This window comes from Tasmannia lanceolata, unplaced genomic scaffold (genome assembly GCF_043159265.1).
Source record: "Tasmannia lanceolata isolate RefF3 unplaced genomic scaffold, GAP_Taslan_0.1 ptg000008l, whole genome shotgun sequence".
NCBI lineage: Eukaryota > Viridiplantae > Streptophyta > Magnoliopsida > Canellales > Winteraceae > Tasmannia > Tasmannia lanceolata.
The window spans coordinates 37,390,546-37,417,027 of NW_027518685.1; the positions used below are offsets into that span (position 1 = coordinate 37,390,546).

The following is a 26,482-nucleotide window of genomic DNA, read 5'->3' on the forward strand; positions in this document are numbered from 1 at the left end:
TAGGGCAAAAGGAGCCCTAAACCCTGTAACTATCCTGCACCGAGTTTTGTAATATAAATATAGAAAGCTGGGAAATAAATGTAAATTTACCGGAAGAGTGAGAGAATTTGTCGAGCGCTGATTAGACGAGGAGACTTCGGTTTTGCTGAGATTTCGGCAAAACAACGACGCTTCTTGGATGAGGGAGCTTCAGATTTGCCGAGATTTCGGCAGAACAACGGTGCTATTTAGATAATAGGGCCTGAAATTCCACCTAGGCAACCTAAGAGGGGGGTGAATTGGGTTTCTTTTAAAATTTTATGGATTTATAAACTTTGTTTGCACTAGTTTTAGTTTGATTAGAAAAGTTAAGATATTTAGCTTCACTTGGTGGATGATTAAAGATTACAAATATAATGCAAATCCCACAACAAGATAAAGGAATAAGATGAATGGTTTCATTTATGCCTTTTATCAAACACTTGGTGGAACCCTAGTTGATCTACTCTCTTTAGTTCCTTTGACAAACACTTTGTGGATGGTTCATACAAGTAAAACAAAATTAAGAATAAATTTCAACCACAAGAGTTAAGCACTTACCACAAGAGTAGAGAGGAAGAGACAAGAAGCTTTGACACAAGGGTTTTTATAGTGGTTCGGTCTTAAACCCAAGACCTACTCCACTCTTCTCAAGTTTGTCTCCTTGAGGTATCCATTATCTTCCAAGGACCTTAAATACGGCATTCCTTTCGCCAAGTACAATCCGAGCATCCAAGCTCCAAGGGTCTTAAATACGGTGCCATTTGTTGCCAAGTACAAAGAATAGTTGAAGATGTAGCTTACTTGCCTCTAGATAGGCTGATTACATGTAAAGTACACTCACTCTCACCAGAAAAAGATGAACAAGTGAAAAAGCCTAAGGTCTCTCAAGAATAATCTAAGGTCAAGGCATAAGAGAGAGGGAGAGGGAGAGTGAAAATCTTGATGGAAATATGTAAATATGCCTTTTAATGCTCTTAGAATATTAGGTTAACTCATTAAGTAAGTTTCCAAAGCTCCCAAGGTTCATATATATAGAGGAGAGTCAAATATGCCTTTTTTAGACTCTCCAACAGTCTTCTTGGAGTCTGCGCTCAAAGCTCCGAGTGGACCGTTACGTGTTATTTTTTTGAACCTAGAGCTTTTCTCGGAGCTCCGAGAATTATTCTCGGAGTTCCGATTCCGAGAAGCCTGTTTTCAGCAGATTTTCCTATTTTTTGTGCTAATTTATTTTGGGCTTTTGGAAGTCAATTTAAGCATGTTAAACGGAATGTCATGTGGGTCAAAATATGTGAGGACTCCACCATGATCATTCATTACCCATTTAAGTTTGATTTTAGGTTGGTTTTAACTCCCCTTTGTGCCTTTGACCTAGACTATACATGATAGACCATATACATTCTAAAATAGCTTGGTCTTCAATCTTGTTGGCAGTTTGTAGAGGCTTTCACTTGTCTTCAATCAACTCCTTTGATACTTGAGCCTAGCTTGAGCTTTTGAGTTGATTTCCATCATTGTTGGGCTTGAATTCAACCTTGTTCTTGAATGACTTTGTTTTGCCTTTTTATTGATGATACCTTCTCCATGTCTTTGATTTCATCTTGAGCTTGAATGATTTGACCATTTGTTGTGTTATTTTGAAGGTGCTAATGCTATGAACACAATCACTTAGCCAATGGAAATCATTAGTACATAAAACCTTTTTTATAACAAATTAAGTTTGTTAATCATCAAAACATGTCAATAGGAGTACTTGATGAACCCTTAGGCTAACAAATTGTTGATCCATAAGCTTTGGCCTTCATTGATCTTCCTTTATTTGTTCAATGCTTTGAGATGACTAATTTTGAGCTTCTCCTTTATTGATCCTCCAAGGTATGATTGATCCAAGTATGCTTTAGCTCCTTTGCATTGTGTTTGGTCCATCTTCAAGCATAGACCATCAATAGTGTGTGCTAGCATGGATTGACCTGTGAATTACCTGTCTATAGCACAACACTCAAGGTAAACGATCAGTCCATAAACGACTAATCAATTTGAGTTTGTTAATCATCATAAAAAGTGATTGAATGAACCCATGAGAACCCTTGGGCTAACAGGGCCTCGTTTTCTCCGAAATTCAGCAGCACAACGACGCTACGTTGACGAAGGGACTTCGGGGTTTGCTGAAATTTCGGTAGAACAACGGCGCTATTATTGAAAAGTAGCTCGTAGTTCTGTGAAATTCAGCAGAGTAACGGCGCTATGTTGACGAATGGACTTCGAGGTTTGCTGAGATTTCTGCAGATTAACGGTGCTATTATTGAAAAGTAGCTTGTAGTTCTGCGAAATTCAACAGAGTAACGGGCGTTATTTGGAGAATGTTGCTCCGAGTCATCAAAAATTCGGTAGAATGCCGATGCCCAGTGTGCTACCTAAGAATTTCTCTACTTTCTCTCTTCTAAAGCAAACAAACTAGGGTTTTTTAATATTCAGACGGATTTTTGAACTAAAAAGACCAAAAAAGGGGGAAAACTAGAGGTTAAAAACCAACCAGAGAGATTTAAACCTTTATAAAATCTGAATTTTACTCTTACCCCCTATTTATAGGGGGATGGATCCCAAATTCACAGAGTGCGAAATTTTCACACTCTGCGAATTGGGGGTTATCCCAATTCGTAACCTGCGAATTGGGAGCTGACACTGACATGTCAGATGTCAGTGTCATCAAGATTTTGGAAAATGTAATTTTTTGTCCTTTTTGGTTTCGAAAAATGTGATTTTGTCGTCTTTTTTATTGGTTTTCGGGAAGTTTTAACGGATCATGACTCCTCCGTTTGGAATCCGAATCACACGCGGTCAAATCCGTTGGATTCCTCGTTCCGAGGAGATTCCAAGTTAACTTCTCGGTTCAAAGGCTGTGTGGAAATAGACTTTTGGCTGTGCCGTGAAAGGCAGGATACCGTGTAAAGACGGGCTTTTGTTTCACCTATGGGGTAAAGTTTATTTTCAAAGAATTTATCCTAGTTTCTTAACCTAGAGAGAGATCGAGACAAAGACTTCATGTGCTCTGGTACTCATCATGAGACTCTTCCTCGCGATAACCTATCATTAGTTCACCTTGACAAAATTGGGTGTCTATAGATGCCCCTCTTTGGCAGAGGGTACAAGGCACCCGAATGCCAAAGTAAGGAGAAAACAAAATTTTGTCATTGGGGAATGATAGGCTTGCAAGATTCATATCGGGTCCTTAGGTGTAAAGCCTTCACCAAAGAATCTTGCTGTCAAGTCCTTGAGTGGAAACCTCTTGCTGACAGTTTTTTGGTTTTTGAAAATATGACTGTTAGAACGAGTCTTGGGTGAACATCATTTCGAATAGCCGGGAGTGTCATCGAAAGTCAGGTTTAGAGCGTGACTTTGGGAGGGACCTCGAGGGATGTCGTTCTGACATCCAATGCTGACACTTGATAAAGAAGATGCCCAAGTGGCATCTGGTGATCGGTACGATGGATCGTACGCAAGATTTGATTTGAGAAGAACAAATGTCCGACTGTCATTTGTTCTTTGATTCGGTTGAATGATTTGATGTGATGTGATACTGAAATACGGGTGTGACAACCCAAGAGGGGTGTGAATTGGTTAATTAAAAATTTTGGGCTTAATTAGTCCGATTATTAAAATTAAATTACTAATTAAGCATTTATATTCTAACCCTTGTTCAAATATTCAAGATGATGAAAGCTAGGGATTAGATATTACTTTAAGCATGCATTCACTAACCCTTGTTCAATTAATACATAAACACAAGTTAGGTTAGAGATTACCAAACACCACATACGCAAGAGAAGGAGAAAAGAAGCAACCACAAGGAACACACAATTTATAGTGGTTCGGTCTATCACAAGACCTACTCCACTCTTCCTAGTTTATCTCCTTGGGATCTCTACTAAAACTTGAGATTCTTCAACGGGCGATTCTCAAAGCCGTACGTCAACTCCAAAGGGGACACACCCTTTCTGCACGAAGCCTTGCCGAGGGGACACACCCTCTTACAATGATTCACCTTTGTTAACGGGCCGAATCAAAGACCCTCAAGAAAAATGAAGAAAATAAAAATAGAACTCTCTCTTGCCTCTTGATAGGCGGATTACAAACAATGAAGCTCTCAAACTCTCCAAGGAATAGATACAAATGTAAAGCCTATGGAGATCCTCTTAATAGAATGTAAAAATACAAGTTCAAAGAGGTTTAACCTTTCATGTAAAAGTTCGGGTTCAAGAAGATAGGATTTGATCTTCCAAAAGGTTGTTTATAAAGGTTTTGATAGTGTATATATAGCCCACAAGAAAATATGACCGTTTGGGGGTAAAACTATAAAAAACAGGGTTGAAAAAGTCAACATGCGAAAGCCGCAACGGCTCTATTTCCATGCCGCGGCAGTCGACCGAGGCACGGTGGTCGCCCACCCTTATCGGGCTCTTCTTCTTAATTTCAAATTTCATACCGGCGCGGTCAACCGACCCTATGGCGGTCGGCCGACAAGGGCAATCTGTTTGAATAAAAATTTGGCTCAAAAACACTATCGCGGTCGACCAACCCACCCGGTCGCCCACCCAAACCCATGACAGAATGGTTCTGTTGAAACAAAACCCATTCCACGGTCGCCTGGCTTGACCCGGTCAACCGGCCCGCTATTTTTCCGCAAGTGCTGGAATTCCAGCAAGCTTGCCGCGGTCACCTGGGAAACCCCCGGTCGACCAGCCCTGTGTAAAATTCCAATTTAAAATTAAAATCCAGGGGCTTTGGGCCATGGTCTTTGGGCTTAAGTCCAAAGTTTTCAAACAATTTTTTTGGGTGTGTTGATGGTTTTCAAAGATGTAAAATGTTAAGTATAAAAATCATTTGAAAACCTTTTGAAAGTGCATTTAAACATAAAATCAAGAGGACTCCCAATACAATCTTAAAGACGTAAACTGTGAGTCTTCTTGGAATGTATAGGCTATTTTGCACTTTCATGGACTTCTTCGGCTTGAGTGAACATCTTGCACTTGTCTTGGCTCCTGTGACTTCCTCCAATCTTCAAATCATGTTGAGAGGTGCATGAGGAATCACCATGGCATGTTTGTTGGATCATCATGTTGAGCTTCTTGACTTCAACATCTTCAAATGAGGATGTCTCCAATGTAGGTGCAAGCTCTTGGTTCATTTGCTTCTTGATCCACAAGCCATGTGTTGAGAAGAGTTATGTAATGGCGATCATGACATGAAAATCCTGTATATATCACAACACCTCAAAGCAATACATTAGTTTATAAATGCTAATCAATTTGGTTTGCTAGCATCAAAATAAGAAGGTAAGGTGAATGATTGACCCATGGGAACCGTTGGGCTTACATTCTCCCCCTTTTTTATGATGGCAAACAAATTGATTAGGGAGGCAAAAGATATTAGATGAATAAGCATTAAATACTATAAGCAATGAAGCCATGCTCCCCCTCACTATATGCACAAGTATAATAAATGAATGTAAAGCATGTGGTGCATTTACAATTGGACTACCTAATCAATTCTCAAAACTCTCCCCCTTTTTGCAACAGCAAAAAGGAAGAAATTCGCAAGTGATAGTGCAAGTGGGGTGTCAAGGTGAATAATAGCTTGTCTAAGCTATGTCCCTAGTATATAATATACCATTCAAGCTTATATGATGATTATCAAGGAGAAAATAAAGTAAAGTGTATGATAAGACATCATTCATTTTTTTTATCTAATGATTTGCAAGTTAAACACAACTATAGGGGCAGTAAACCATGTGAGCATATCACAATGGTCTATATAATCATGAATATATATAACCATTTGGTTCTCCACCTATGAATTTGTCATTGGCCCTAGGTGAAACCTATGTAATAGGGCATGACAAGATGATATGATGGAAATGGTGAATGCTTTCAATACTTTGGGTTACATTTCCAAACTTGAAGCAAACAAGTCTCTTCTTGAGCATGAATATGCTCAGATCTGTAACATAATTGTTTAAGTTCACAAGTTGCTTCATACAGGGATTTACTCGTCAAAATGCAGACAAGTCTCTTCCAGAGTACAAATATGTTCTGAATTATAATATAACTTTTGAGTTCAAGTTGCCTGCCTCTTAGAGTGAAAGCTCCCCCTGACTATGTGAATCAAGTCTAACTATGATAGTTCAAGGCATATAGACCCCATGATTTGAATGTAATCACTTTTAAATCAATCAACAGTTGCTCCATTCATAGGATAATCATAATTTTAATGTGAATGGATGATTATTAGACAAACCACAATGATAAAGAATAGAGAACAGTCTAATAAATACATGGATACAGGAACAGGACAAACAATAGAAGTGCACATCCATGGCAACCAACAGATCATATATATATATATATATATATATATATATATATATATATATATATATATATACACACACACACACACACACACACACACACACACACACATATAGATAAAGCAGGATGAAGCTCCATATACATGATCAAATGATGGAAGAGACACACCCCCTTCACATCCTATCACAATATCATCAGAGATGCATAAATGAGTGTGAGGAACATAAACTCATCATCACAACAATGGATACAATCACACAGTCTTTGAATCATGAACCAAAATTATCTAAAATATTCACAATATCCATAACCATGTCATACATGGCATGTCCATCCACATACCACATAAACTAAAAAGCCCTTACTGGGCACCATCAACATCCATCACAAAATATAAAGCCCACACTGGGCATCAAGCAACAATATCCACAAGCCCATACTGGGCATATACATCCATACATGAAAGCCCACATCGGGCGTAAACATCATCCATGAAGAGTAAATATAAACATGGTCCAAAAACCCAAACTGAGCAAGAGAAGGAATCACAATGATTATCAAGAAGCAAAAAAGATGTAATCAACTGCAATTGCTGCCGAGAAGGTGCTGGTCCATCTATCACTGCTGAGGAGGGCCCTCTTCACAAGGTGGAGTCATGGTATAGTATCTAGTGGTTTGAATCCTCTGATAAGCTCGCATCATCTCAGCATGCTATTGTGCTTGAACTCGTAGCATCTCAGCATGTTCCTCTGCTCGAGTCTGCCCCTGAGCAACTAGAAGCTCCATCATCAGAGTATGATCAGTGGTTCTCTTACTCTCAGCAGTTGTGAATCCAGTAGCGAGGGTGTTGAGTCCAGTGGAGAGGGTGTTGAATCTAGTGGTGAGATTTTCTAATCCAGTCCTCAGGTTTCTAACATCTCTGACAAGCTCGTCATATGAGCCAGTGGTAGGAGCCTAGCGCTGCTGCTCATGAGATCGAGTCTGCTCCTGCGTCCTGGCCACTTCTTCAGCTTCTGTCATGGCCTCATCAATCTCATCTGGTGTGACCCCACTAGGACCACCTCCACCAGGTATTGGGATTCTCATAAGAGTAAGGGTGGTGTGGTTGAGTACAGGATCAGGGTTTTCAAAGAATGCATTTGTCAGGTTGATCTTATTACGTCTTAGGAGCTTAGTAATTTGGATCCCATAAAGAAGACCACATTGTCCTCTCTTGACCACCTCATCCATATAACCCATCATAATGAACCCTAGGTTTAGCTTGATCTTTTCCATAATGCAATGGATTATGAGGGCTTCAAAAGGCTTCACTACATCAAAATTTCCTGCCCTGGGAGTGATGTTGTAGGCTACAATCTTGTGAATGATTCGGGATGTATGATTCATTAGACTTGCAATTATGTTAAGTTTGTCTTGAGGAGGAGGGACGGTTCCTAAGGTTTTATAAACATCCGTCTTTGAAAAGTGTTTTTCTATCTCATCCTTTTTCCAAAAGAAAATCCTTTTCCCTTCATTCGGTACATCAAGCCAAGCACCTAAATCCTTCAAATTTAACCCGAATTTGTCTCCTTGAAGATGGGTGTTCATTACTACTCCTCCATGAAAAATATCCAAATTGGCATAAAAATACCTAACTATATCAGGATAAACCAAGGCGCTATAAATGAGAAAGGACCAACCTTAGGATCATCCTATGGAATTGATTTTTAGGGGTATAACCTATTTACATTGTGGCTCAACAAATAACAGTTTGAACGGTTTGGATCATCATATGAAGCAGGCTCAGTATAGTTTTTTAAAATACCAAGCAACCTCAAAAGTTCTTACGATCCTTTTTTTTTCAAAGGATTCCTATTTTCAATATTTTGTCAATTCTTCTCTCTCGAGTCTCGAGTCTCTCGAGAGAAGAATTGACAAAGGAAATCTTTGAAAAAGGATTCCCATCTTCACTACGTGGTAAAAAACAACCAAACAGAAATCTTAATTGTTAAGCAATGACTCTCTCCATGGTAAATTAATTATTAATTCACCCATCTTCACTACGTGGTAAAAAACAACCAAACAGAAATCTTAATTGTTAAGCAATGACTCTCTCCATGGTAAATTAATTATTAATTAATTAACCATTTCCTAAACCGTTATAAGGGCATAAGGCATACCAATCGGGATCAGCATAATAAAAAGCTGGTCCCACCAAAACATATTGTCCTATTCTTCCTTAATCGCAACCACGTGTACGTTCCTGATCCATCCAAATCCGTCTACATCTCCATCTCCCTCTCTCTCTCTCTCTCTCTGTGTCAACGCGCTATGTAACTTTGACTGAAAAAAAAGTTAACACCACCATAAGCTTCACACAAACTACTCCTCAAACCCAAATTCCACGTTCATCGTTACAGTTCCTTCCCATCATCTCCATGTCTTCATCAGAAGCCCAAACCCTAACCCTAGAAACCCTAACCCTAGAATCCCTAATCCCAGGCCTCCCAAATGACCTCTCCTCTTTCATCCTCTCCCTAATCCCTTTCTCCCACCATGATAGACTAAAACCCACCTCAAAATCATGGCACTCATTCCTCTCCTCTCAAACCCTATTCTCCCTTCGCCTCTCATCATCAATCTCTCTCTCACATATTCTCTGTATTTTCCCACAAGACCCATCTCTCTCTCCTCCTTATTTATTCGACCCCCTCAATTCTGCCTGGAAGCCCCTCCCCCCCATGCCCTGTAGCCCCCACTATTATGGCCTCTCAAACTTCCTCTCAGTCTCTCTAGGCCCCACACTCTATGTCTTAGGCGGGTCCCTTTTTGATACTCGCACCTTCCCCATCAATCACCCGTCCCCTTCCTCCTCCCTCTTCAGCCTCCACCTCCCAACCTCCTCGTGGGCCCGCCTCTCACCTATGCGATCCCCACGCGGGAGCTTTGCCTGCGCAGCCCTCCCCTCCTCTCGCGCGATCCTAGTCGCCGGCGGTGGGTCTCGCCACGCCTTATTTGGGGCCGCGGGGAGTAGGATGAGCTCTGTGGAGAGATATGATGTTGATAAGGATTGTTGGTTTGAGGAAGAAGGGTTGCCTAGGTTTCGCGCGGGGTGTGTTGGGTTTCTGGTTGGAGGGGAGGAGGAGTTTTGGGTGATGGGTGGGTATGGGGATTGTAGGACGGTTTCGGGGGTTTTTCCGGTCGATGAGTATTATCGGGATGGGGTGGTTTTGGGATTGAAGAGTGGGGAGTGGAGGGAGATTAGGGATATGTGGGAAGAAGGGGAGAGGTGGAAGCTTGGGAGTGTTGTTGTTGTTGATGGGGAGCATGGGGAGGGGCCTGGGATTTTTATGCTCGATGGCGACGAAATTTTTAGGTAATTCTCTTTTATTTGTTTATTTTTTTGCTTCATTCTCTTCAATCTTATGGTAACTATTACATATTATTTTTATTCGGTTTTATCACAAATAGATAACTAGTATCTGTGTAGCAGTTCAACAATCTCTATATTTCTACTGGTGATTGTTTTGGGGGATTTTAGTTTTATCATGAATTGAGTGGACATGATTAGTATAAGTTTAGTAGTTCAATTTATGTTTCTGCTGGGAATGGTGTTTTGGGAATTTAGAGAACAATGATTATCTTTTATGCTTGTCGCTGATACATTTTCAGGTAATTCCCTTTTTTGCTTTGTTCTCTTCAATTTTATGGTAACAATTACATTTTAGTTTTGTGTGGTTTTATCATGATTGGAGTAGTGGCATATGTAGTTATCTGTTTATTAGTTCAATCTCTCTGTTTCTGGTGGGGATGGTCTTTTAGTAATTTAGAGAACAATGATTGTCTCTTGGCTGTTCAGTGAATAATTGTGGGGTGAATAGTTGTGATCGAATTTTGTGAAATGGGTTCTGTACTCAAGCCTGAAGTGTAGTGGTGAACAGTTGGAGGACAGCAATTACTAAGGGGCTGTTTCGATACTTTTTAGAATACAGGTTTTAGTTTGAAAACAGTGTAAAAGAGGGTTCATGATCAAGCTGCTGTCTGCCGTCCTGACAGCGTTTCTTGGATTTTAAGTAAGAAATCTCTCCCGCATCCTGAGATTTCTAAAACCTGCAAACATGGGACAATCTGCTGCTCTCTTACTGTCGGAAAGAAGGGCGAGAAATCAGAAAACGATGGGGTCTGCTTCTTCTCTCGTCTCTCATCTACAATTTTGAAGAAATCCAGGATTCTAAAATTCGCGTATCCAAACGCCCCTAAATGTTTCTGTCATCTGTTGTCTCCAAATCATTTTAGTTGCCTTAAGTAGATTGTGTTGATCTGTCTCATTGCATATAAAGTGGGATTCATCAATTTGGTACAGTGCTTTGTGGTTCAATCATCCGTGCTCTTTCACAAACACATGATGTGGTGATCTTAAATAATGGACAAGCCCCTCTGGTAGTGGTGTGAATGTGTTATAGAAAGATGCTTTTGTAGTAAATAATAATATGCAAGGAAGATAGGTATATGAAAGTAAAGAACTTGGTAATTTTTTATTTATTAAGGTGATTGGAACACATAATGCAAGAAAGTGAAGGGAGATTGTTCTAAAGGACTGCATGCTCATATGTGAACCATATGACATGACTGCACAGTTCTGATCAAATACATTTCTTTGATCACCATTTGCTACTACCACTACCAGTACCGCAAGAGGAGCCCGCAGAGTACATATTTATTGAAGAACACAAAAAAATGCAAAAGCAAACCCAAATCATGGCAAAATGAGAAAAAAGCACAGAATTAAAACTGAGGAAAAAATTGGCAACTTGCTGGAGTTTTAATCATAAAAAATATCAAGCAGCTTTCATAGTCTTCATGCTTGAAGGTGAATAATGTTATAGGCTTATGCAATTGATCACACCACTTAATAGTTGCATTTACAGATCACATTGAATTATCGTTATCAAGTAAAAAGAATTAGTGCCACCTCAGCGCTGGCTTTCAATCTCAATTTGAAAGGTCTAGTAGAGTAGCAGGGCAATTGACAAATAAAAGAAAACGTGGGTTCACTAGCTGCATACCTTGCAAGAGTGCAAGGACTTCCGCCTTATTGGAGTCAGCCACCCCTATCGGATAAGAGAAAACCCACCACCGAAGAAGCCCACCCGTGCTAGCGGGATCCGAGTTTCCAGAGCTAGAATTATCGAACTGCAGCGTAAAAAAATCGGGCCGAGTGAGGCCCCATTTGGGGGAAGGCTAATCCCTGAGAATCAGACCTAACCTAATAACATCCCAATGTGGCGAAGAGTCAACTCCAAAATGCTCCTAAAGCTAGGAAGACCTGCCCCCAATGGAACACTAACAAGAAAATTTGTTGTTGAATACCCTGCACCCCAATCTTAGACCCTTTGAAAATACTGCTATTCCGCTTCTTCCACATCATCCATAGTACTGAAAAGAGAGCTAGGCTCCAAAGCTTTCACCCTGTAGATAGCAACGACTCAAAAGCCCGTGCCCCAAAGAGATCAACAATACACAAAGGCATGAACCAACAAATACCTCAGAGACTATAAATGTCCAAATCTGCCTCATGAAAATTTTGTGGCTAAACAAGTTATCCACTGACTCCTGTGTTGCTTTGCACATACTGCATCTAATGTTGATAACTCACTTGTGACTGTTGATTATTGATCGTCAGAATCCTGTCTAGGGAATCAATCCAATAGAAGGCATAAATATTATATGTTGCAAAGGATGTCCAAGGCCGCCTACCTGGCAAAAGAGCAACAGACAAGACTAATTGCTGGAAAAGCGTCATCCAAACCTGCTTGTTCTCTCATTTGCCCTGGATATAGACTAAGTCCAACCTTACCATGAAGCACCATGTCAAATCCCTGATCAAAGAATTTTCAAAAAAACAAAACCTTCCACTCCACCCCACCCTCCTTAGTCCTTGACGAGCAAAGGACTTCCCAATTCTAGACGCATGGTATGAAGCTACTCTAAAGAGGACAGTAAAGTTGGCGTTCATAGCAGTGTTTCAAAACGTGGGTGTGGGTCAAAATGTGGTCAAAGCAAATATCTGTCGACTCGGCACTATGCGGTAGAGTACCATCATTTTAAATTTCAGCGAAAATATTTCGATTATTTCGACTGCTATTGAAACAAAATCTACTTCGATTCGGAAAACTATTAGATTTCACCCGAAATTTCTCGATTTCGTTAAATGTTTCAGTCGAAACATGCGAAACATGCAACTCTTTAGATAAAAAAAGCAAAGTTTCTTTCGTAATATCGGCACTTTGACAGAAACCCTAACAAAAATCAACTTCACTCACAGAAAAGAGAAAAAGTACGAGATTCCTTTTAGATATTTCTAAAAAAGAAAAAAAGAAAAAGAAACACTAGTGGTGAGGAATCTTCACTAAATTTCGGTCGTGATTTTGTACTAAAATGTTTCTATGATTTTACAAGATTTCGGCCAAAGTTTTGTAACAAAACCGAAATGTTTTTGCTTCATTGATCAGTGAAACCGAAATTGTCGAGTACTCCATTGTCGTGACTGAGTACTCTGTTGACACGATTATAATTTAGGAGTCAAAGGAGTTTTGATTGACTTTGTAGGGCAAAATGTGGGCTCGGAGACTGACACGGCCAGGGTAAAAGGCAGTCAACTCAAGGGAGTCCACGATGACACATGTGAGTTTTGAAACTATGCTTCAAAGGATGGTCACCATACCGTATATCATGACAAAGCTAACAGGAGAGTAAGAATAAATCCCCAATTTGATCAGCCTGGAAAAAGCCACTGGATCTCTAGATATCTCTCCATACTGTCACTCCCTGGAGCCTTAAAGCGTCTTCCGATTCTCATCTTCCAAAGATGGAAACATACTTTCTGGCATCACGCCCCTCCGAAGCTGATGGTGCTTCTCCCCAAATCTCCAAAGCTACATCCCAAGAGGGGATATGTTCTTCTCTTTAAGGCTACGGATGCCAACACTAGACCTGGCAAACGGGTGGGCCGGGCCGGGTTTCACCCTACCCGTACGGGTCCGGGTCGTACGGGCTGGGTCATAAATGACCCGGAATTTTACGGGTCAGAGTTTGGTGAACCTGGTCCCCACCCATACCGGCCGGGCGGACCCACGGGTCACCCGGGTTTTTTTTTTGTCCCACACTATAATAGGATGATCCCAACCATTCATGTGACAGGCCATAATGTAAATAGGTTCTGCCCAAAAAATCATTTCCATGGGATGATCCTAGCCCTTTGATCTATGGAGGAATGTCACTTATTGATGGAAGTTCAATGGACCGTTTCACATAGATATGCCTACATATGGAAGGCCTGTTACTGTTACTGATGTAAGCTTGATTGAAGATTCATATGCAAGGCCAACACAATAGACAACCCATGCACCATCATTCCTTACACATTTGGAATGTCATTTATTGAATAAAGAATAATTTAAGATCTCTCCCTCAATCAATGAGTGGAATATGCAAGGTCAACTGTCATCCAACTCATCCTCAACCTTTCCTTTATTTACACCTTGATTAGTTACTTTACATAAAAGAATGAAATAATAAAGGAGAGTTAATACAAATAAAGGAAAGAGATAACTCAACAATGGATCTCATTCCATAACCGTGTAATGCATGGTAGGAGATAAGTTGGATGATGGTTGACCTTGCATATTCCAATCACTGATTGAGGGAGAGATCTTCCATTATTCTTTATTGAATAAACATTCCAAATGTGTAAGGAATGACGGTGCATGAGTTGTCTGGTGAGTTGACCTTGCATATGAATCTTCAATTAAGCTTCCATCAGTAACAGGCCGTCCATATGTAGGCATATCTATGTGAGACGGTCCATTGAACTACCATCAATAAGTGACATTCCTCCATAGATCAAAGGGCTACGATTTTTTGGGCAGAACCTATTTACATTATGGCTCGTCACATTGATGGTTTGGATCATCCTATTATTGTGGTATATTCATTCAATGAATATACAAAAGCCAGCAAGGAGAAAACCTTGATCCTTTGGGTTTTTAAGGGCACCCGCGGGTCCACCTGGCCCGGCCCAGTTTTGATGTGACCCGTACGGGCGGGCCGGGTGGACCTGAGGGTCCATGTCACTTTTTGCCAGGTCTAGCCAAGACCCCCTCCCAATTCGCTCTATAGATCGCCTCCCAGCTAATTAAATATTATTTCTTGCTCTCTTGTCCTTCCAAAGGAAGTTTTTCTAAAGCTAGTCCAGCTTGACAATGACACTCGTCGGGCAATTGACAAGAGACAAAGTACAGGGACAAATTTGCCAAAATTACTTTGATAAGCGTGATCCACCACCTCTCTCTCTCTCACTACACCCCATGCTCTTCCAAGGCGAGATCTTCTTCGCCACCCTTTGATCACTGGGTCCCAAATGCCCTTTTAGGTGGAATACCAGCGCAAAGACATGCCCAAGTAGGAGTTAGGGATCGAAACTACCCTACATTCTAATGTTACTAGTAAACCTATCCACATCACCAAAGAATAACCTAAGCCATTGATTCTTTGCTTTGATAGTGTCTCATAGCACCTCATAACAACCTTAATGTGAAATCGAGGTTTTAATTGTCAGTTTTGATATTCATGCCGATCTCCAAGAAAATGGAACCATGTTTGTTTCGAACAGAGGTTCTAGTGGAAATCCTATAAAGTCACAAAAGTATATTTAAGATGAGACCTTAAGAAATGCTAGAATAATCACTCAAATACACTTTGAAATGGTCACATTATCAAGACAATCGTCCATAACAATTTAACAAGATGAAAAAACTATGGCATGATTGTTGTATATGTCTAGACTCTAGAATAGGATGGTCCATTCTAAACTGAAAATGTATACAGCTCTATTGCATATAGGAGAAAATATAGGATAAAAGCCACTCCATTAATTTCCATAAACTAAGTAGAATGGAATGGACTACAATACAATGATGGAAATTTAAAATATTTTCTAAAAAAATAAATAAAATAGTTAATTTTCAAAATAATAAAAAACAACTCAGATAATCAGTAGACCGGGCAAGAATAATCTACATATAAAAAAAATAGAAGCTACAAGCTTATATGATAAGTTTCTTTTGGAAATATAGGCTTCACCAATTTCATTTGGGTCACTAATGGATTTTGGTGCGCTTAGTTATTGCATGGAAGATAGGATTACGTTACATCTTAATTCCATTTTGATTGTCATAAAAGAGAGTATGTATACCAGATCTGAGATGGAGTTCCCGTAATAGGTGTCTAACGACTCTAATCCAAGTAGCCTCAATTGCGATCGATGTCATGGCCCTCTGCTCTAGCTAGATTTGGCTTTATTCCTGTAGTAAGTGTCTGACGACTCTAATCCAAGTAGCCTCAATTGCGGTCGATGTCATGGCCCTCTGCTTTAGCTCTGTGCTGGATTTGGCTTTAGTCTGTTGATTTTTACTACTCTAGGGCATCAAGCAACCATTCACTACAGCATAATAATGTATAGCAGAGTGACTAGTATCCCAATTTTCTGCCCAATTGGCACCACAGTATCTTGCAATTTTTACATCTATGTTATTATATCAAAACAATCTACATCGCCTTCCTAATATATATCATGATCCTCTCTGTCATTTGTCAGTAACCCTCTAGGACCATGAAGGTGTTGATAAACCTTGTGCGTGCGTGCATGCTGTTACTAGATTCGTCTTCAGCCCTCAGACCCGCGATCCGGGGTCTCACGATCCCAAACGTGGTTCGCTAGCGACCCAGATTGACAAAAATGACGACCCATAGTGACCTGAGGGAGAGAAAGAGAGAGATGTATATAGACTAAGCGAGAGATATGGGGAGAGCTACAAATTTTATATATTTTGGGATTAGAACTAGAGCTTTCTTTTAAAAAACAACATGTAGGGCATACATGAGGTTTTTTTTAAATTTTTTTTTTATTAGATGGATGTAGTATTGACTATGGAAGGATATTCATATAGTCCAATTGGAACTTTCTTTATGAAAAAATATGCATGACATACATCTGGTTTTTATATTTTGTGTATTAAATGTATGTAGTGTGTACTATGGAATAATATTCGTGTAAAAATATATGAAATTATATATAGATATATGTGTGTGTGAGTTCGAATTAGCGCTCCAAACTGACCTGGGACCCCGAATAGCGAACCAACATAGCATATCCTCATCGTACCGCGTACCGGGCTACCATCGTACCCCGTACCCGTTCCCGTACCACGTACCGGAATGAACCGCGTTCCAGGCAACATTGGTTAGGTCTAGTGAGAATGGAAGAAAATGATCGTAGGCCTTTGGGAGTATCCAACGTAGGCCTTTGGATGCTCCAGTGAGAAGAAGTGACTCGTGCCAATTTGATGGAGTAAAAAGAGGTAGGGGCAGACCGAAAACAACTTGGGTAGAAACAGTGAGGAAAGACATGATGGCTAGGAACATAACAGAGAACATGACCTTGGATAGGAGAGAATGGAAGAAAATGATCCATGTAGACGAACACAACTAGTGTTAGGATTAGCCTTAGTCAATTTGAGCCGGGTAGATTCTTTCACCTTTTTCATGAAAATTTTCTAAAGGATTCATTTGCCGACCCCAACTAGTTTGGGACAAAGGCTTAGTTGAGTTGAGTTGTATGTTGTTAGGTCTAGTAAAGGTGAGGTAGTGCAGGGTTCCTACAATACTTCGATGGATAAGAGGATCCTTCACCTTTTCTCATCTTATCCACTCATCTTCTGTTAAACGTTGCAGTGGTATTTACCGGCTTACAATTCATTGTTCTTACCTTATGCAAAAAGATCATTGATATATTTCATTTGAGCCATTATCATCTTGATTTGTTCAATTTCAACACCAAGAAAGTAGTGGAATTTCCCAAGGCCCTTCATATCAAATCTTGCTTCAAGTCATATTTCATCCCTTTATTTCTTTATCATCAATTACAGTAATTATTATTATGCCATATACATGCATCGAAATGAGCACCATAGTTGTCTGACAAACCAGGAGTTGCCTGGCTTGATCCTCTTACACTCATGCTTTCTAAAAGTCGGATGAAGTCTATCAAACCAAGCTCTAGGTGCATTCTTAAACCCATATATGCCCTCCACACATAATTCCTTATATCTATTGTTTCATACCGCTCTGGTTGTTCCATGTGTGTTTCTTCCTTTTAACACCCACCTAAGAAAAGCATTTTTAACATCCATTCGTGCTAAGGACCTTCCAAAGATGTTATGTAAATCTTTAATTTGACACATAATGGTTGATGTAGGATGATTTTTAATCGTATGCAATGATCTAGGCAAAAACCAGGTTCAGTTTTGTTAAGATTGAAGATTAGGTTTAATCTAGACAGGTTCGGTTTATTGGTAATCCGTTTAAAAGCTTGAATGCATCTAGTAATTGTCAACTAGATCTACAGTAATGATCTTTTAAAAAATCCCAGAATAGCACTCTAACTTGCGTAGGAAGTATCAAGAAGGCTGTAGCAAAAAACTCAGAACTTGAACAGTTCGTGAGACTGAAAACAAATCCGAACAGTTTGACGGGTTGGAAAACCTTTGAGAACAGTACAAGATTACTAGGTGCATTCAAGATCTACTGTCCATATCAAAAGGTTGGGTTGTCTTTTGTTTAAAAAAGTACAAGATTACTAGGCAATACACGATTACTAGGAAGAAGAAACTGGACATCATTTGAAAGCTAGGGATTGGAATCAATGAGAAAGTAAAAACTGAAATTAAAACAAAATTAAATACCTTGAGAGAAGTAGATAGGACTATAGGAGGATAGATTGTTTCTGTCACACCAACTTGACCAAGGGCATCACATTGATGACATTCCTAAGGAATCACACCAAAGGTTGGCAAGGTTTCAAACAAGCCGAGGGATCTTATTTGTTGTTTGAGTAAAGTTCAATTCATGATCATAGTTCATGCGTCTTCATACTAGTTTCTCATTCCTCTTCGTTTCTTTTGTTTATTTTAGGGTCCATGATTAGATTAGGAATCATATTTAGATTCATGATAAGTTTAAGTCATATTAAGAGTTTAATTCACGTATTTTTTGTCTCTTCTCCCCCTTTTCTTAGTCCCAAAACCAATTCATTTTCCGGACCCTATTCGGCCATCCTAGATATCCCAACCTACATGTGTAACCCATTACCTCCTTAAGCTTCTAAACCCATGCTTCAACGGAACCATATTCTTATAACCCTTAAGCCTATACACCATATATCCAAGTAAATTCAATCAACTCAATTCGGTCTACAGACCCATGCCTTAACATTCCCGTGCCTAGTGCATCTATGTTCAGTACACTCATAGCCTCCACCCTAACCATGTCACCTAAACCATAGCCCATGCCCAATAGAGCCTATACCCCGGACCAAATCCTATTTCTTACACCCCATCCAACCTCATCTATTTCCCATAATCCCTACAGACCCCAATCCAAACGGTTCACCAAATTGGTTCTCCCCCAACCGGTTCATCCAATCAGACCCACAAACCAGACTCACCCGGTTCAATCCCGAGTCAACCCTACCTGGTGCAACTCAGATCCAACCCCATTCCCACCTGGTCCAGCTCGGACCCGCATCCCGAACTCGCACCGACACCCACAATCCCAACCCGAGCCAACCCGGGTCCGACCCGAGTCAGCCCGGGTTCAACCCGAGTTCAAACCAAGTCAACCCGAGTCAGCCCGGGTTCAACCCGAGTTCAACCCAAGCCAACCCGGACCCAACCCTACTCAACCCGGACTCAGCCCGACTCAATTCAAATAAAAAACCTCAACCAAAAACCCATTTGGATCGATGTTCTTAACCATATGTGCTCAAACCCATGCATTGTGTGAATGAGGACGACATATTCACGCCATCCAATGTTGTGTATGCATCCACACAACTAAACTGAGTCTAAAACTTATAACGGTTGTCACCTTGGGCATTGTTCGTGTACTTCGAGTACAAACAATCAATCCTCTCTTTATCCTATGTGCTGCACATGCTCACGGTTATATATACCCAAATCATTTTTTTTCTGTGAGTGCTTGTATGTGCACAGTCACATGATACTCCCAAAACCCTTTTCACATGTGCGCAATGCTCATGAGTGTTGTGCACATGTGAAGAATCTAAAACTATTACCTGTGCATCTAAAACCATGTGTGTCGTGCATGTGTATAGTCACCCGGACCCGCCCGGTCCAAATCCAAATGGCACGACCGAATCCATTAGACTCCATCTAATTGAACCATCCATAAGATCCTACTCAATCAAACCACTCAACTTGACTCGGTCCGGACCCACCCCGACCTGACCCGACCTGGTTCAATCTGGTTCAACCCGAACCAACTCAACCTGGATGCAAACCGAGTCAACCCAAGGCAACTTGAGGCAACCTGGGCCCAACCCGAGCCAACCCGGATCCGAACTGAGGCAACCCGAGCCAACCCGGGCCCAACCTGAGTCAGCCCAAGCCAACCCGAACCAACCCGGATCCAAACCGAGTCTACCCGAGTCAACCCGAGCCAACCGTAGCCCATCTGGTTCACCCGCCCCGATCCAATCCAACCCGGTCTAGCCGGTCTAACCCGAACCACCCAAGCGGACCCAATCAGTGCAACTCAACCCATCCAACCCGGCCTCAACCCTACTCAACCTGGACTTAATCGGATTCAATTCTAATCAAATTCCAATCCAGCCCAACTGGACACCATACATACCCATACCCATAGCATATTCCATTGACTCCCATACCCATAGCCATGTCACCATAGCCATGTTCCCATACCCGAACCTCATCAGACCCCATGTTCCCATATTCATCTATACAACCCATCAGACCAATATTCATGTATATGACCCATCAGACCCCATCTTATCTAATTCATTCGAGCCGAGCATACCCAACACCCACTCGGTCTCACTTTTCCCTTTGGCTCTGTTCACTTGTTTTCCCGGGAAAGGAAAAGAAAAGGTTTCCCGGGAATCTGGCGTAGCATTAGGAAAAGAAATCCAGGGAAACTGTGTAGGAGTTTCCCTCGCCTGTTCACGTGCGCAGGAACTGTGCAGGAAAAGCTTTCCCGAGAAACTGCTTGCCCACCTTTTTTCACTACTTTTCCCGGGAAAGTAAATCCGACCAAAATATTGGGATTTGGTTTCCCACACTTGTGAGAAAAGAGACATTTCCACATCATTTTTGGCAATTTCCATGTCATTATTTGACATTTTCCACTTAGGCTTGTTACTTTCTCAGGAAAGCAAGTGAACACCAGAATTCTGTCTTGTCAAGGAAAAAAGAGGCTGTTTTCCAGGGATTTGCTTTTCCGGGAACGCAAGTGAACAGAGCCTTTGAGATCCAACAGACTACATTCCCATTAAATCTAAAATCCCCAATAATCATACAGACCTATATCTTATAGCCTAAATCCACCGAACCCCATCCCATATCTAATTAAGCCTACTACCCCACCCCCATCATCCCATGGCACTCCATCACCACAGCATTCCATCCCATAGCATTTCATCCGAACCCCACTCCATCCCCTCTCATATTAACACCCCATCTGATATCTATATCTTTTACTACATCAGCCCATGACATCAGCCTACAAACCATCCAACCAGTACTTGGCCCCATAAATCATCCGATTACCTATAGAGCCCAAGTCCACCTAGCCATACCCCTACTCCCTAACTGAGTTATACGCCAAACTGAGTCACGCACCCTAGACCCAACCGAGTGGCATCTCTATTCCAAACTAAGTAGCACCCCTATCCCCAAACCCGAGTTGCATCCTTATAATTCCAACCCAAGTTGCACCCTTATGACTCCGACCGAATCATACCCCTATTCCCAATTCAACACTCCTCCAACGGAACTACGTGCGGCTTGATCCCTAAGGTTTAGGGTATGTAGGCAACTTGGAACTCCCAAGTTCAGTTACACCCTTCTTCACCCTTCCCATTCCCCCTTGCTCTCTTAATCCTTTTTTAAAGCTCTTATCTTGCATTGTTATAATATCTTTAGTTATTTATCTTTGTATAGTTGCTTGTCTTTGCATGAAATTATATGTTTAAATTGCTTGCTCTTGTTCTTTGTTTCTTTCTCATCATATGCTTAGAAATCACATGTTTAGGAATCTTGCTAGTTGTTTGCTTTGCTTTCTCTTTGCATGTTTTGTTACTTTGCATGTTAGTTACTTTCTTTCCATGATTAGTTGTATTTGTCTAAATTTGGAACTCAAAAGAATTCGAACATCTTAAAGAGTCTAAGAACTCGTAATCACCTAAGTTAGAAAAATCTAATTTCCAAAACATTTCTAGGTTCCCAAAGATAAAATTCTGAGAATCCAAGTTACATAAATACACAAAAATGCAACCTAGGGTCATTACGTTAGTTCTAGATTCATATAGTGTAGGTTATTTCACCTCAAATCAATTCAACTCAAATTAAGTCATCAATCTCATAAATCGTCAAAAAAAATGAAATAGCCATGTAGTTGCATGTAGGATGAAATCCTGGCCCGCATGAGTCTAAACTGTGAACCGGCCAAATCCTTAGAAGCCTTTAGGTTAGTTCAAATAAATATTTACATATTACATTCACCCCCTTTAGTTAGAATTTAGATAATTAAAGCTTTTAAAAGGTGGAGACTGACTTTCATCGGGCAAGAAGGGTGCCTAACCTTTCCTTCTTGTAACCAGGTAACTTACCCAACTTTGTTTTGTAGACCAAACATATAGAGTTAACTATGGGTCCTAGGCCTTAACCTAGGTGGCGACTCCAGTCGTGACTTCTTTCGTAAAGTTAGGATTTTCATCTCAATTTTACGAAAAAAGCATTCATATTCAAAATCAATGGACAAACGCTATCGTAACACACACCCTTGTGTGTCATGGATCCCGGACGGGATCCACACATACACAACTACGGAAGTCCTAATTGCGGAAGTTGACCCTCGCTCCTTATTCTTGATGACCACAAGCGTGTAGCATTGACGTTACCCAAAGAAATGGAGTCCATGCAAGCATCATTTCTTATAGTCAAGTCAATATGAGCTTTCTAAAGTTACCAGAAGCTTCCTAGTTGGGTGGGGACCATGCTTCCACAGAAGCTCGCTTTGGAAATTGAATTCTTCGCGCTTCCCAATTTTAAGGAAGCATGCATCCTACACACTTCCTCTTAATTAACAATATGCTTCCTAGTTGAGTGATTATTTCTCCCAAGTGTCCTTTCCTCTTTTGATAATACTGAAAGAGTGTATTTAAAACTTAAAAAACTCATCATAAGTTGCAAATAGTACTTGTGGGTCCTTTCCCAAAATCGTAACATTAAATTATTAAACCTACATGAACTAAACATGTAAAACTATAAAATTCTATCCAGTTGTGAACTGTTCTTTACTGCTTGTAGTCCTAACCTAGATTTACTCTTCCCTCCCAAACATACTGTTAGCCTATCTCTTTCTATACATTTTCTATTTGCTTCCAATATCACGGTCTCATAAAAGCACCCTGGCCTTTACTTTTGCTTTTTTATGGTTGATCAAAACTGTGTTAATTTGAATTAGATCCTTCTTTTCCTTCATGATGGTTTGTGCCATTTCTGGAATCCTTACGTCTCTCAACCTATCATCCCCTTCTCTTTCTCTGGGTTTGTTCTATTTGTAGAATTATTATTGTAGCCTATCAATGTTGAGAAACTTGAAATCAGAAACTGCCGATTACACTGAACAATGTTAAGTAATAATAAAATGATGAAAGTTACCATTAAAAAATAAAAAATAAAATGATGAAAGATATATAGTCATGCATTATTAATACTGAGATTTAGGGCCCATGCCTAGAGATAAAGCATTTGTTTTATCTCCAAAAAAAGTTGGTGGTGGTTTAAAAAGGATTAGTTGACTTTGCTTAAAGTTGACTTCACATCATTATCCAAATTAGCAAAAGAAAAAGAAGAAGAGAAGGCCGTGCGGGGAGAAGAAGAGACGATGATAGAAGAGGAGCAATGCTCTCACAACCTTGCACTGTTCTGTCCTTCTATCTCTCATAACATTAGTTTTCATTATGAAAGGAGGATCTTCAAATTTATAAAAAAAGGACATGGCCTAACATTCTTTATGTTGTTTCTTATCCATACAGCATTATGGTTGTGTGACTATCCAAAGTGAATCCAGATCCATGTTTAGAGTCCTCTTTCTATCAGAACCCAACTCCCATCACAAGAAACTGAGTGCCAAAACTAATTACTATGACACTACAAAATCTGGAAACAAAAGCCACAAAACTCCTAAAAATATCAATACAAAACCCTCCAGAAACCTCCTAAAAATTAAACTAGAGTCATAAAAAATATTCTGAATTGTAAAACAGCCGGACTGCTTGAATTTGGTCAACAGTTGAACCATGGGCGGCTCCCTACGGTTAGCATCACATCATGATCATGGTGGCATTGTCAATGCTCAATAGCCATTCTGTTTGACCTATTTTTTTTCTTCTTCTGATCTGTATTTGCTGGAATTTGGTGAGGGAGTTGTAGGGCTTTGTGAGGCACCGCAATTGTATCAGGGGTGCATGATAAATTTTGTAGGCTTTAGGTTCTTGATTTCAAGACATAAAAGTCCTTGGGTTCTCTGTCAGTATGTTTGTTGTGGAGGCCGCATGGTGATGCCTGGAAAGGTAGTTTCTGAAAATTCGATGCAGGGTTGTTATAAGTGTTTTGTGAAGCTGTCCTGGTGATTGAAAACATCTTGGGATGTGGATGGAGAAAGCATACATGCAGTTTTTATCTTTTATGTTTTTGGGGATTTAGGAGTATGCTCCTGGACCATCATACTATGTAATCACTAGAGGGACTCTTGGTCCCCATGTAAATTCCATGGTTTGAGTATATCAAGTCACTTTTTCAAAAAAAAATTTGCAGGCTCAGTAGATGGGAACTATGTTCACTGGTCATTATGATTTATCTGGTTCCCATTTTCCTAAACCCATGAAACTCCTTGCGAGGATGTTTGAGATGCTTCAGAAGCCTCTGCGCTTAGAGCTGCAATTTTGGGAATCCTCAAGTCAGCATCTTTCAGAGATTCTATGGATGAGCTCCCTTCATGTTTAAACTGAAACTGCTACTTACTTTAAGTATAGAAGAATTAAAACTTCAAATTTGCTTTGTTAACTACTAATGTTTGAAATGTTTCAGAAGCCTGCGTGGAATTTACTTGTGAAATGTTACATATTCACCTTATTTTTGCATTGACTGGTAAAGACGACCCCAAATTGTTAATGAAAATTCAGTTACCTCCATTGCTTATCTTCTTTTCCATCTGTTCACTTTCTCAGAAATCAATTTCATATTTTTGGGTTAGACCCTCTTAACAAAACGAAGAATTCTCCGTTGCAGATTTGATATTACTTCAAACCGGTGGTGGAAGGAGACGAGCTTACCGAAGAAATCCCCTCCAGACTCATCGTGCGGTTTTGTTGCATTGGGTGGAGAGCTATATGTGATGTTTGCATCCCCTCGGGCCACCAATTCGACGCCAACTCCCAAGTTGATGGAATCTCAAAGGCCGCGGCAAAAGAGAGTGATACTGTTCATTCAAATCTATCATCCTAAAAAGAGAAAGTGGAGATTCCTCATGACAAAGCCACCATTTAAGCAGCCCCTGGATTTTAAGAGTGCTGTAATGTGTACTATTCGACTGTAATGGGTTTCATTCTATCTTCTCTATTTGTATAGCTTGTACTGCCTTGTGTTGTTACTCCCTGATATTGCCTGTAATACAGTGACTTCATTTCTATCACCTTCACAGCTTATATTCATTTGATTTTTGTAAATATATGTCAAGGACCCGGTTATATTTTGATATTGTAAAGTACAATTTGTGTATGATCAAATATTTTGGCTTTTTGAACCGGCTTCATTTCTTTTTTTTCAAATCACGCCCTGCCCCAGGTTAAATATATTATTAGGGATTTGCTAGCGTTCACTGTAAAAGGCATTTCGCAGATGGTTTGTCCCATGTCAGAGCTGCCACCTTGTGAATGAAGACAAAATATGCTGAAAAGTGAGCCTCTGTGGATGCTCTGACATGTGACAGACCATCTGCGAAATGCCTTTTGTGATGGACGCTAGCAAATCTCCTATTATTAAGGGAGATTTGCTAGGGAATTTCACACAAAGCCAACTTTTGCTGGAGAGAACAGCCACCTCAGATGAATTAAATGAGTAAGACAAAATCTGCTAAAAAGTTAGCCTGGGTGGCTGTTCTCTCATGCAAAGAGAGCTGCGGAATGGCTTTCTGCCAAATTGCCTAGCAAATCCGTTACTAAGCAGAATCTCAAAGACACTAAATAATTTCTATGACGATCCATCAAATGGATGGTCTTGATCACATAGTATGCTCACGCTGGACACAACGTGGATAATTAAGATTATATCCTGGGAAAGATCGTAAAGCTCACTATTCTTAATGGGTTTCTCGATTCTTAGTGGCTTGCATTACCCTGTGTTATTTAATCCCTGATTTCGCCTGTAGTACAGTGACCATATCTTTTTCTTTTGAATGGCAAGATAATATTATAAATAAGGCAAAGGGAGACCGATGAGATCAGCCTCTCTAAATACAAGAGAGCAAACAGCAGAGAAAATACAAAAACAAAGAAAATACAAAAACCAAATGAAACAGAAGCAAGGAACAATCACCAGGGAAGAAAATCAATCATCTCCAACCCTTGCCTATCGGCACACCCTCCCTAGCTAATCTATCAACAACACTATTAGTGGATCTCCTAACATTGACGAACTATGATGGGATGTAAAAACAGCAGCCTCTAGCAGGTCGACACCTGTCCTGGAGTAGGTGAACTCAAGCCTATCACAGGCCGCCACCTGTCCTGGAGTAGGTGAACTCAAGCCTCTAGCAGGCCACCACCTGTCCTGGAGTAGGTGAACTTAAGCCTATCACAGGCCGCCACCTGTCTTGGAGTAGGTGAACTCAAGCCTCTAGCAGGCCGCCATCTGTCCTGGAGTAGGTGAACTCAAGCCTCTAGCAGGCCGCCACCTGTC

At 40.4% G+C, this 26,482-nt stretch overlaps 1 protein-coding gene across 1 annotated transcript; it reads left to right on the forward strand.

The window, feature by feature from the left end:
* The first annotated feature begins 8,695 nt into the window (after positions 1–8,695).
* Positions 8,696–25,328, forward strand: LOC143885302 (Galactose oxidase/kelch repeat superfamily protein). The gene is made up of 2 exons (XM_077389409.1): positions 8,696–9,741; positions 24,815–25,328. Exons 1-2 carry the CDS (start codon positions 8,804–8,806, stop codon positions 25,119–25,121), a joined length of 1,245 nt encoding a protein of 414 aa, XP_077245524.1. The 5' UTR covers positions 8,696–8,803; the 3' UTR covers positions 25,122–25,328.
* The last annotated feature ends 1,154 nt before the right edge of the window (positions 25,329–26,482 follow it).